The sequence below is a fragment of the Symsagittifera roscoffensis genome, chromosome 1 (genome assembly GCF_963678635.1).
Source record: "Symsagittifera roscoffensis chromosome 1, txSymRosc1.1, whole genome shotgun sequence".
In the NCBI taxonomy this organism is placed as follows: domain Eukaryota; kingdom Metazoa; phylum Xenacoelomorpha; order Acoela; family Convolutidae; genus Symsagittifera; species Symsagittifera roscoffensis.
In genome coordinates, this window is record NC_087062.1 from 4711693 (window position 1) to 4724983 (window position 13291).

At 36.4% G+C, this 13291-nt stretch overlaps 2 protein-coding genes across 5 annotated transcripts in view; one reads left to right on the forward strand and one right to left on the reverse strand.

Annotated features, from left to right (window-relative positions):
- LOC134857046 (S-phase kinase-associated protein 1-like) overlaps positions 1–2261 on the reverse strand; it is a 61096-nt gene extending 58835 nt beyond the window's left edge. For 3 of the 4 annotated variants that reach the window (XM_063873386.1, XM_063873387.1, XM_063873385.1), the window contains exon 1: positions 2239–2261. The gene's annotated coding sequence lies outside the window, so the exon portion shown is untranslated. The remainder of the gene's footprint in view (positions 1–2238) is intronic. The other variant, XM_063873388.1, reaches the window with a different exon arrangement.
- A 402-nt stretch (positions 2262–2663) lies between these two features.
- LOC134853798 (vesicle-associated membrane protein-associated protein A-like) lies at positions 2664–11453 on the forward strand. Its single transcript, XM_063869739.1, has 4 exons — positions 2664–2899; positions 3149–3267; positions 3335–3520; positions 10298–11453. Exons 1-4 carry the CDS (start codon positions 2698–2700, stop codon positions 10490–10492), a joined length of 702 nt encoding a protein of 233 aa, XP_063725809.1. The 5' UTR covers positions 2664–2697; the 3' UTR covers positions 10493–11453.
- Positions 11454–13291: the final 1838 nt, after the last annotated feature.

Genomic DNA, 13291 nt, shown 5'->3' on the forward strand with positions numbered 1-13291 from the left:
GGGTTGGAAGAGAATTGGTAGGGTGTCTAGAGATAATACCAAGGCGAGGGAACCAATATTGGAGGAGGACTTAGCAAAAAACGTGAGCTTGAGCTTGCATAACTCTTTTTGCTTGAACAGGGAATCTAATGTGAAGGTTTTGCCGAACCAGGCGAAGAGATTGCAAGTGTCGAATGCATCAGAGCCCAGCACCTCAACCTCAAGGGCGAGGAGCACGAAGTGAGCAGGAAGCTCAGTATCAGATTCTTGAGTCTTGAACGGGGAAAGGAAGGAGGCATCATTGTGAACTCGGATGAAATCCGAGGTCCCGGAAATTTTTTTTTGTGAACCAAGATATTGTTATTAATATGCTATACCTATTACAAAAATCAAAATGCTGCATGACAATTTTCTGATTGGATAAGACAAAAAATTTTTAAATCATTAGCTTGCAAAGCGGAAATTTAGGGTGCAGATGTATGCAGATTTTGTTTGCTGTTCAGCGATAATGTGACAATTTTGCATGGTTGTGATTTTTGGGGTGTAGATAAAGTTAAATCTGCTGCAAACTTCTGTAAATGACCAGTGGCACTGTATCTTAAATAATACTCAACATTCTGGGGGCTCACTGGCAGACGACGACACGCGATGATTACGTCGATCTTGAGTCCGGGGAGTATGTGCCAGTCGGTCATATTTGGAAGTTTGACCTTGAGCAACGCAAAAGACATGATTTTGGGGTAAAATGGATTTTTTCAAAAATTCGAATTGAGCATGTCATGCTCAAGTTTCTTGCGACAACTGAAAATATCAGAAAATAAGATCAGAAGAACCGAACTACAATCGAGAGGAAAGTAGTCGAAAAAACAGCGGGAAATTGCTATTCGCAAATTCCAGATATAAGATTGTGCGAGAGTAGAGCTGTCTCATTCTTAAGAGAAGACAGAGTGATCGTGAGTGGAGAAGGAAGCGAATCAGTATTGGTCCAGAGTGAACCTCCGGTGGAAAGGTGGACAACCGAAGTCTCCCAATGGTCCAGCCCCAAAACTCATTTCTCAAGCTGAAACTCTTTTCATTTAAAACTCCTCGAGTCAAACTTGATAACCAATTGTTCTAGAGTTACTTGTTAATTTAGTTACTCAATTCTAGAGAGTGTGCCGGTATGTGAGTATCCAATTTAAATTTCTTGAGTGTGTTTCATTTTGTTATGTTGAGGTAAGGAGAGTTTTAGGTTGATCCATCTGAAATGGATCAAAGGTCCACTGTCTAATAAAAAGAATCTATACGGATTGTTCCGACCCTGTTTTTAACTGCGTTCGCGTGTTTTAGGTATTTTGAGACCTAAGTATGGGGACGTTCTTATTTTCTAGAGTTGGTGGGGGGTATTTTGGTAGTGGCCTTTAAGCTGTAACAAAGGTTGTAGTCTCATGTCGCAAGTGAACCGAATTGGCGCCGACCGTTCGAGGTAGAAAACCACAAGAGATAGTGTCCCTGACTCCTGAGCCAATGGTTATAGGGCCTATTTTTCTTTAACCTCATATGTGACTTAAGTAGGCGACTGTTACATGGCTTCTTTTTGCTGGTCTACCCTCCATGCCTGAAAATTCTCTGATTTTGATCAGATTTTTTCAAAAGACCGTCAGGAACACCTTTGTTCCATTTGTCCAACCTCTGCTGCAGACAGTTGACGTGGTCGGGCTTTTCGATATCTTTGATGGTTTCTGTCGATGCACAGGAAGCAGAGAGAAAGCAAAGAAAAGATGTAGCACCTGCAGAGTTGTTAATAATTATTTCAAGCAAACGAAACATTTCTGCAACAAAAGCTTTACCCGCATTACCGTTTTTCCATTCAAAGTTTTTAACTCCTCTGTGTTTGTAGGGATATAGTCGGGCAAAGATCTGTAGTTTCATACAATTGGATCATCAAGCTGCATACTCTCCATCGCCTGAGTAGGTCCGGGGATGAATACGTGTCGTCGTCAATCATCATGCCGTCCATCTGTTGTGTGATCCCAGAGGAGCGTGAGCGGCAGATCTGACAGATGAATGGCTCATCAGCTGGTAGAATTTTCACAGCTGATTGGCTCGTGCCCGCGCAGCTGAAGTGATACCATTTACAGCATTCTTCACACAGAACTCCGCGACTGATGACTGTTTTCCCGAATCTACTTGTTTCTTTTCCATATGGAGCGGGGTCGTCTTCGCCTCCGATCTGTTCGCTCGCAAAACGTGCTCTGCGGTGCCTCGTGATCATTACACCTATTTAATAAGTTTATCACAACTGGTCGAATGGCACACTTCCATGATGTTGTAGTATAATGCATCTGCAACATGTGTTTGTCGAAACAACTTTGCTGCTTTGGGTATGCTAGTTCTTATTAAATGCCGGCAATTGCAGTGCTGAAAGCGTTCTCCTCAAAATGGACATCGTTCGAGACAAGTCTTTGAGTTTTTTGCAGGTGTTTTTTTTCGAGTTTAGGGCGTTCTTCATTTTCTGTCTCCCTGTCTGAGTAAACTCCTTTTTCTAAATTAATTTTACTCAATAAAAATTATAAGAAATTTTTGGGAAAGAAAAACATGTTTTGGGAGTTCCGTTGTTCTGGATAGTTCGCTATGTTTCGATGTTCAAGTTTCTGAAGGTAGACTTTTCACTGTAAAGGTAGACGGCGCTAAAAATAAGACTTACTCCTTTTTCGCTAAACCGTTTTCTAGTTGGGCATGGCTACTCTGTTGCGTGTCGACCCACCAAATGAACTTGTTTTTAATGGACCCTTTACCGAAGTTACTGAAAAAGCTATTCACCTCTTCAATGTGTCGGAAAAGGATGTATGCTTCAAAGTAAAAACAACAGCACCTAGAAAGTACTGCGTTAGACCCAATAATGGAATTATAGAAGTTGGCAAACAGCAGGATGTCCTGGGTTAGTGCATTTTCTAATCGAAGAAATAGTGAAAATGTAATGGGGAAACAACCAAAAATTTAGTAAACCAACTGTAGAATACATTTAAAGTCAAACAATTTAGCTAGTGCATTCAATTTTTTACATTTATTTTCAAGATTTTTTTATTGTGTGAAAATTTCAAATGATATGGAATTCTTGCATGATTTATTTGTTTGTGGATTTACCTAACGGATTTTGTTTGAAATTTTCGTAGTGTTTTTTTTTCAGTGCTCCTTCAGCCATTTGAGTATGACCCACAGGATAAAAATAGACACAAATTCATGGTCCAATGCATGGAGCTAACACCAGAAGAAAAGGCGTCTTACGAAAACAACACAGAAGCACTAGTGAGTCGAAAAGTTGCTTTTTTGTGACGTATATTAAAGTAAATATTATCGCTTTTTCTGTAATTAGTTCAAAGAAATTGAAAGAAACAGCCCCGACCGAATTCTGGACACAAAGTTAAGATGTTCTTTCGCCGTCCCCCCTCAAAATGGGTCTGGCACTGAAAAAAGCAGTGGAGGTGCAGCAAATCTTCCCGAATTGCAGCGACTGGAAACCGAAGTGTCGCAGCTGAGGCAAGAGTTATCAAAAAGCAAGGTATGTCTTAATTAATTGGTTTCAAAGTATAATTTACGGTGTAGGGACAAAGAAACAGGTTTCGAAAATCAAGCCGCGAACTGTTTCGTTTTGCAAACCGAAAATTTTCGTATGAAATCAAAATATTCGCCGGTCTATCGTTTTTCTGAATATGTTGGGAGAAGACCTGTGGTATGCATAAACGTGAGTTTCAGGGCTTTGTTTCCGCAGCACAGAGTTTTATTGGGATTTAAGCGAATATAAAGATGCTTATTGTTCCGACCATTGAAAATGGGGAGGAACTTTGTGTTCGGAAGTTTTAGTTTTTGTTTTCCACTCAAACTCAGGTACCACAAATAATCATCGGAGAGAGTTGAGTGATATAACATAATAAAGCCTTTTTAGTCGTGATTCGAACAACATTAAAAAGTTGCGAAAAATTTCTCCAGTGATGATAAAAAACCGCTTTGAGATTTTTGATTTTTCGTCTTAATTCGGGTGAATAAATAAGCTTGCAATTTATTTTTTTTTCAGTATTTTAACTTTAAAAAAACTGCAAAAATAATTTGCTTTGTTTCTTTTTAGTCAGTTTTACAGAAATTGTTTTCCATTTTGCGTATTTTACTAAGACTGTCGAAAATGTCTAAGCTCTAGTTTTTCGTTAAGATTATTTTATCACACCACGCCGAAAAAACGACCCTTATTTTAATTTGGAAAAATGTATCGCACAGTAACCGGCTGTCCTTCTTTAGATTGTGTTGTTTTTTTGTTCCTTTTTTGTGGATCAAATTCGATTACTTTAGTTCCGACCATTGAAAATGGGGAGAAACTTTATTCCGGTGATTTAGTTTTTTTTCTTTGTTTTCCAAGCAAAATTAGGTACCACAAATTATTGTCGTAATTCGAAAGTCGAGATTTTTTTTTCAAGAAAGTCAGTGGTTTTTTATGTTTAATTGCGTTCATTATTCCGTTCCAATCTTTGATTGGCTATGTTTTCAAATATCAAGTACACAAATCTGAGATGAAGGGTTCAATCAAAAGCACAATTTATGGGGATCTCCCTTTCTTATGCGGATATTCCCGGTTGATAGTCCATTGAAACTAATATGATGCATAGATTTTCCCTGTGTTATCTGGTTTACTCTGTGTTTTTGTTTAAAAAAGCTGATATTTCTTCGGAAACTTCCTTTAAAGGTTTTTACCGTTTTAGAAATTCCGTCACTATTCTCGGAAACTACTAGCTAAATCTGATATTAAGGGTTCAATCTCAAAAATTAGGTTGGTGAAATCTGAAAATCAGGGCGTGGAAAGCAGAGGCTATTCCCATGCTTTATTAGAGAAAAGCTTATGGATTTAGGAAAAGTCAGTTTTTTTAGTTTTAAATCGATTTTTAGCTTCTTTTTCACATTTTTTTTAGAAACTACCCAGCCACTTCTGAGATAAGATTTCAATTGTAAGAGCGAATAGCAGTTTTCTCGTTTAAATAAGCGGTTAAGGGGTTTAACGTGCACGTGTTACATTAAATTTTAAAAGTTACGCAATTTCGTATCTGTACAAAATATGATTAAAAATATTAGAACAGGTAGATTCAGCATTAGCTGGGCCACTAGTTTATTTCCAAGTGACCATGGCGCAAATGCGAGGACATGAGACTCCTTATCAAAATGTCGGATAATCAAATCCGGAGCATTTAAATAGTTTTTTTTGGTCGAATTTTTGCTACTGAACAATGGCAATTTGATAGAATTTGTAGGTACTTTTTTGCTAGCTTGTACTATCAAAATTACAAGCGAAGGTGGAGTAGATGTGAGAGCATGATGCCCCTAATCTCAAGAAGTTTTTTTCAAGGTCTATTTTTAATCGTTTTCTTATTTCAGTTTGTTTTTCCCGTTTAGAGCTTTGTTTTGCATTTTCCTCGCTTGTGTTTGCGAAGTGCAGCTTCGCCTCTCTGTTATGCTTATTTTTAGTTTTACACGAGTTAAATTAGTTTTTGTAGATTTTTAATGCCCTTTTGGTAATAAAAAACTCAAAAAAAAATCCGAAAAAATTGATTTTTTTTATTTTCTAGTCCTATATCTTCTTAACCTGTTGTACAGATTGGTTATATTACATTGACTGCCGAATATGCCAAAATGATAGTTTTATGTCAGATCCTTTTGTCACACTGCACAGAAAAAGCTGCACTACTTTGAAAAAAAAACTTTGTGTTTGGTAGAATTGCAAAGACTATGGTCAGAAAATTCTGTGCTACTCACAATATCGAATTGCAAAAATTTAAAGAGCGCTACTAAGAGTGCGAAAGAATTTAGTTTCGGAAGCGGATTTTGTGTAATATGTTTATTAAATTTTTATGTTTTTAAGCAGCACGTTCATAAGGAAGTTTGATGTTTTATTTTCGTTTTTTGTGGCTCTTTTCGACTCCCCCATCTTTCAATTTTGAAAAACTACTTCAGCATTGTCATAATGCAATGAAACGTGAGATGGTGAACAAAGTATTTGTTCTTCATACTTCACAATGTTACATTTCGCGTTTAGCCATAATAACACGTAAAACAACTATAAAACTAGACATTTTGAAAGGCGAGGAGGGGGAGTGGAAAAGAGTTCTTTTTTGTTTCTGACCGTTAATCTAGGCGTAAAATTTCTCGTGCCGTCTATTCAACTTTTTTGCTGTTTCGATTATTCAAGTCACGCCCAGAGAATTTTAGATTTGTATGAAGTATCAAAAAAGTTCCGAAGCTTAGGTGATTGCAATTTAAATGACCTTTTAAGAGTCGATAAACGTAGTTCAGAAATTTGCATAGGTCTTGCCTCAATTCAAAGTCATCTGCTAAAATTTAGGTAAATTGAGCTCTCCAAAAGCAGAATTGGGTAAAAAAAACATGACCGACTTCTTATTTTAAAAGTGAATTTTAGTTTTTAGATTTTCCTGCGCAATGAAAACTTCACCGATCTGTCCAGTTTTCTCAAACTGGATTCATTTTATGAAAATTGTTTTTGAATTTCAAAAAGCTTCAAGGCTAAATATTTTTTTGCTTAGAAATTTGAAGGTTGAAATTTGTTTTTCAAGACACTAGACAGTTTTTTTTGTTTCCTTGCGTTCATTGACTCTTTTCCTACCGTCTGTTGGCTTTGTTTTTTTGGTTTCATTCCAGAATGGAGGTTTTTTTTTATTTTTCATTTATACCGTACTCGCTGTTGATTTCTAGTCCTTGCTTTAGGTTGAAGTCTTTTTGTTCATTCATATTGTACTCGATCGTGAATTGAAAAGAATTTTAGTGTCAAGAAAACCCGTTTGCAATTTTTGACGTTGTAGTTTCGATCAAAAAAGCGATCAAGCATACTCATTATAGTAGGATACGCCGGGAAATTTTTCGTCAAAACCTTAAAAATTCGATTTTCTGCAGTTAAGTAGTTCTCGATGTTTTTTTACGCGCCAAAAAAAATTAGTATTCAAAAAAATTGCTATTCAAAAAATTTACTCAGTTTTTCTAGTTTTTTAGGAACGCAGTTGCCGAACATGCCTTTTTTATTATGCTTATCGAATATGTCTAAGTTCCAGACTTTCGTTCAGATCCTTTCATCACACCGCGCACAAAAAATTTGAAAAAATTGTAGGTTTTTAAAAGATGTTCGGAGCATTGTGTTCAGCATGCACAGCAACCGGCTGTCCTTATTGAGTTTTGGTCCTTGCTGTTGTCGAAAAATCACGGGCGATTTTACATATTTATGTGGTTCTATAACAATACTGTTTGATTATTGTTTTGCAAAATGCAGTGATTTTGATTTGTCTTGCCATGAGATTATATTTTCGCTTGTTAGGACGATTATTGATTTCGTTTACAGTGGGCATTGGCCGATTAGCATGTGTCGATTAGCATTCACATGTGAAAGAGTATGCTTTGACGACGTGTGCTTTTACGTTTTTTGCTCCGACCATTGAAAATTGGGAGGAACTTAGTATTCGTTTATGTTTTAGTTTTTTAATGCTTTTTGTTTTCCACGCAAAATCAGGTAACGCAAATAATGGTCGGACTGGGTTGAGCGATATATCATTCTAAAGCCCTTTCTGTCGTGATTGGAACCACATTTTAAAAAAATGGTTCTATGTCATATTAAAGCGATATATCATTTTAAAGCCCTTTCTGTCGTGATTGAAACCACATTCAAAAAATTTCAAAAAGTTTTCTCATTGTGACAAAAACCGGTTTGAAATTTTTGCTCTTTTTCTTATTTCGAGCGAATAAAGCAAACGAGCAGGCTTACGAGCTACATTATGCCTAAAGTATGACCTTAAAACTTATTTTTAAGCAAGTAGAATTAGTTTTTGAGTTTTTTAGTTTCATTTTCTACATTGTCTAATTTGATTGTCTAATTTGCCTAAATTATATTTTAACGTCAGATCCTTTTGTCACACCAATCAGAAAAAACTGCACTAATTCGAAAAAAAAAACGTTCTAAACCGTAGTTTTCTATGGTCTGAACGTTCTATGGTCGGAAGACTATGGTCGAAACATTCTACAGTAACCGGTTATCCTTGTTTTTACTGAAATATGTTATTTTGATCAGCATGCATGTGAGATTTTTTTTGATAACGCGAAATTGAAATTTCATCTTCCCTAACAAATCCAGTGTGTTTTTTGTGATAATGCGAAAGTGAAATTTCATCTTCCCTAACAAATCAAGTGGTTACCAAGATTAAGTGAAAATTTAGGTCAATTTGTTGTTGGGTCTAAATCAACATCCAGTTGAAGCAGTTATTGCATGCTAATAGAGAAACATGCTAATCGCTACGCCCCGGTTTATAGCTTTATGTGATTTGTTTATCAACGTTTATAAAGATCGAAAATGAAAACATGCGATGCACAGTAAGATGTAAAAAAGAGTCAATTATCGGCCAAAACATGCTAAAATTACGAGAAGAAAACAAAAAAAGTCAGCGAGTGAACTTTTCCAACACTGAATCAGCACTTGGCTCAGATCTTGTCCCAATCACATTACACCTCACCTGTGACATCGAAAATTTAAAAGCAAAGAAAAGCACCTCTTTGAATTTCAGGAAAGCAGACTGGTTGAAATTCCTTGAGCAAACAGAAGAATTGTTTCGAAAAGCGCAATTCTCGGGCATTGTTCTTAAGGATGAAAAATGTTAGAGGTATCAGCAACAAAGCCACGTCACAGAATATCCTACAGGGTCGCATACCTGAAATAACCCCTAACATCCGTGGAGAGGTGCTAGCAATAATGCATAAAAGAGACAACTTGAAAAAATAACACCCAGGTCAACCCAACATCACAGCCCTCAATCACAAAATGAATAATATAATGCAAGACGATAAGTGCTAAAAATTTGATCTCAGTCCAAAAAAATTTTGACTATAGAGTGTAGTCAAGCAAGTCATTGCTGACCATTAATTCAAATCACTTTCCGGACAAACTCCATCAACGACATCTAACAAACCAACTGTTTTTAATGAGGGCCCATCAATCTATGATGCCATAGTGTACGCCAAGCGCTTCAACAAACAATACATCCCCATCTAGATTAACCTGAAAAAGAAAAACTATATATATTATGCGTAAAATAAGAAAACTCTCCTTCGAAGCTACCAACTTCACGGCTGAAACTACAATTAAAAAAGTAAGGCCCTGGGTTGTGATAAGATTGCATCGATGCATCTTTACAACCATGTACTGCTCTGAATAACATAAATCAACAACATTGTTATCAAATCACTAGACAACACCTCAATCCCACATATCTGGAAGACAGGTCGACTTATCCCACTACAAAAACTTGGTAAAAATACTCAAATATCCTAAGCATTTAGGCCCAATGCCTTGCTTTCTTCCGTGGCGAAACTAGTAGAAAGACTACTCCTATCCGAACTGAAATAATGCATTGAACTGGCTAACCATCAGCATGGCTTCAGAAAAGCACGGTCGACAGTAACGGCCTTTAATTGCATGATCTAAAAATTGCATGAACTGAGGGCCTTACATAGAACGCTACTTGTCGCTTTAGACTGTACACCGGAAAGATACGGTTAACCACCGAGATTTTCCTAATGAAAAGTTTCTACCACCCTCACTAATAACACAAAACAATGGTTGCTCTCATCTTTACAAGGCAGCTTCACTTCATCGAGTTTAGAAAGCAAGCATCAAGTTAGCATAAAGTCAAACAAGGAGTCCCTCAAGGTGGTGTTCTCTCACCGGATCTCTTCAAATTGTATATGTGTTCCATCCCACAACCTAATGACAACATTAAAATAGTCACCTATACAGATGACATTACTCTTCTCTTATATCCCCATGAACGCACAAATTGAAATACTGCAAACTTGGCTCATAGATCGACATCATAATCCTTTTCTAATAGTTAAATCTATGGACACCTTATTTAGCGTATGTTCTGCCGAAGTGAATTTTGAAACTAAGGTTGATATTGGAGATAATCGCTCAAAAACATCCTAAAATTTTGGGTTTTCAATTTGACAACATGCTTAAATTCGGATTCCTATGAATCGCGAGTTTTGCCAACAGGAAGGCAAAGTCTATTATCGAACAGGAACGTGTAAAGGTCATGAAAAATGTAATCGACTTCTAATTCAAGAGAAAGGCCAATGAGGAAAAGGCTAAGATTTCTGGCGTAAGTTCGAGGTGCGTATCACGTGTTTTCCTCAATATTTTGATCGAGTTGGTTTTTCATTAGCGTTTAGTTCCATTGTTTCTGCTCTTTGCTTTTGCTTAACATTGTTTGCAATACAGCTATATAACTATGATTTGTTGTTTTAGGAGGAAAATGCACGACTGAGTCAAACCAATGCGTCGCTCCAATCTCAAATTAGTCAAAAACCAGAGCTGGGATCCAGTTCCAATGGCCAGAAGTCCAAAAGCCCCCTGGCTACCATCTTGCTCATATTCATCGCCCTCTGCTTCGGAGCAGCGATAGGAATATGGACGGCGCCTATCGTGGCTGGAGATCTGTGAATGTCTTATATGGACTAATGATGAAATTTATAGTTTTACAAAGCCCTAAAATGGCGTCTTTTGTTATACGGCCCAAAAATATAACATGCATTTGTAAATTTCATCTTTGAAATTGTTCCCGCTTTGTTCTGAATGCGTGGAACTAGATTTTTAAAATCGCTTTAATTTTTAAAGGCTTAAAACATCAACTTTGGGCCGTATAACAGGAAAGACCCCGAAAATGTCCTTTTTCAACTTAGAAATGCATCAATGGTGTTACAGCACTGACCTAATCAACCTGTACTTTGTTTTGACCCAATGCTACGATGTTTTTCCGCATTTTGTTGTACTTCAATTATTTAGTCTGAACTCAAATTAACAGTCGAATTGAAGTGCAACGCCAACTAATTATATCGTTGAACTGAACTACGTATTTTATTTGAATCATAACTCTCAGCAATAAATTCGAATGTCCGGCTAAAAGTAGTTTAAGAATGCCCAGTTATATGATGTCCAGATACGTTTTTAACGTGGTATTTTTCAGAGTGTTATATTTTTCAATATTCAATTTTCTCAATCTGTGAATACTAATAGTATGTAAACTTGGCCGCGAAAATATTATTTTGAAGGCTTTTGTAGCACCGTTAAATCAATATTCGCGAATGGATTTGATTTAATTCGAGAAGCATTGTAGTCAATTTAATACAAACTGAAATAAACATGCTGTAAAATAGTTCTGAGGCTTTTGTGGGGTTGGGTCCCGCTTAATTTTTTTTCACTTTTTCAGAATTTTGAGCAGTTTTCGTCATGGGGGCTTTCAGTGTTTTTATTTGAGAATTGAAATGATTGACCCTTAGTGAGTAGGAGGCGTTATGTACTTGTTACGACGTATGTATTAATTTATTACTGATAATGGATGGTTTTGGAACGCAAATGTTCTGTCAATATAAATTGCAAGTCGAATTGATGTCTTTGAACATTTCTTTTGAAGCCAATGTGAACCTCGATTTGTGAGACATCGTTCTAGATATCCAGATGTGCTGATTAAGTGCCAATGAACAAAATAGTGACACTCATTTAGGTCTTGTTGATTTTTTTTCAGGAAAAACTTCCAATTCGAGCTCAAATTTGATTTTTAGCTTGTTTAGTTGTGATTTCCTTCAAGTTCAATTCCAATTCATTTACTGTTAGGAAGGCACATTACGCTTTGCTGTAACTAACATGCTTCACTCCAACCCAAATCATTAAAATAATCAGTTATGTGGTATAAAAACCACTTAGCTTTATTTATTCCCAGATATGTATTTTAAGAATCTGTAAAAATCGAGAGGCAACGCCCGTAAAAGTAGCAAAAAAATTGTTAATTTTAAGCAGGGACACAACAGCGGTTCTCCATAAAGAGCTGACCAGCTTGTGTGTAGGCCATATCCCTTGTGGGTCAAATGTCTTGGAGTTTTCTTGTTTACCTTATACTTTCGTTTCTTTTGCAAAAAACTGCCTCTTTCAGCGAGCATTCAGAAGGGTTTGAGATGGAATTTTTTCTAATCGAGTAAGGTTTTCAGGGAAGTGGACTGCAGATAAGTGACAAAAATATCAAATTTTTCATATTTCATCCGTGCATAGAACCACAATGATACTCAATCGATTCTGGAAGAAGAGAGATCCCAGGAAAATTCATTGGTCTTCTGTTTGAAAGTCAGCAAAAAAATGTCTTCTCAGTGCACACATGAAAACAGTTTAATGTCAAAGTTTTTTTCCAGATTCACTCTCAATATAAACTCGGAAAAATGGAGCAGAAAAATGCAGTTGGAGCTACGAATCCCGGCCTAATGAAAAATATCCATTTATTTTTTTCGCAAGCCGAATAGTGCTGACAAAAAGCTCGGTTGTCAAAAGTTAGTTCTTGATTTTTAAAGTGCTTGAAAGGGTTATAGTTTTTCGTTAAGAAAAAGTTGAAAATTTCAAGTCATTCTTATGAGTCGATGAACATAGTTCAGACTCTCATTTAGGTCGCGATGACTTAGACGTTTTTTTTTTCAGGGTAAGATTTGAAAGTTTAATTCAAGCTCGATTTAACTTTTCTGCGGTTTGACTTTAGGTTTTTTATAAATCAATTCATTTTTTGCTAAAAGGAAGGCAAACTCCACTATCGATCAGCAAAAGTGTAAAGCTTACGAAAAACGAGTTTCCAAAGCGGAATGTAATTTCCAGATTTACCAGTGAAATAAACATTTCATCTAATAATTCAGTTTTCTCAACTGGGTTACTTTTATCAAGAAAGTTCCAATGATAAATGGTTCTAGAAAATCAAAGGGTTTTAAGGGCATCTATTTTCTTCGAAAATTGAGGTTTTTCAGAAATTAAGTCAGTATTTATTTACTTTGTTCATTGACTCTTTCATTGACTCTTTTCCAACTGTCTGTTGGTTATGTTTAATCGATTTCCTGATGGCTATGTTCAAGGTTTTGTGACAAAGAGTTTATAGTTTGGTAAGAGGCGTTTTTCTAGCTTTTGAAGCGTTGTTCTAGCCTTTGAAGCTTTTTCCAGTTTTTGTCAAAGCTGTTTTACTTTATACTTGTCTCAATCTATGCAATACAAAAAAGGTTCCTAGCAAGAATTGAACCCGGATCTCTGCTTGTTGAGGCGAATGCTTTGGCCGCGAACTAAAGCAGACTCTAAAATGGACATTTCAACCAACAAAGAATGCCTTAATTTTCGGAATAAAATTTGTCTAAATGAACAGAGGTCCGGTTATTTAGTTTTGTCTCAGAACTATTCGCTTTGGTGGTAGAGTGACATACAATATCTGCCAAAGGCCTA

Excerpts from the sequence above, each read along its gene's own strand:
- LOC134853798 (XM_063869739.1), top strand. The coding sequence starts at position 2,698 with ATGGCTACTCTGTTGCGTGTCGACCCACCAAATGAACTTGTTTTTAAT. Across the intron at positions 2,900-3,148 it reads CAAACAGCAGGATGTCCTGG|TGCTCCTTCAGCCATTTGAG; the intron begins GTTAGTGCATTT and ends TTTTTTTTTCAG. Across the intron at positions 3,268-3,334 it reads AAAACAACACAGAAGCACTA|TTCAAAGAAATTGAAAGAAA; the intron begins GTGAGTCGAAAA and ends TTCTGTAATTAG.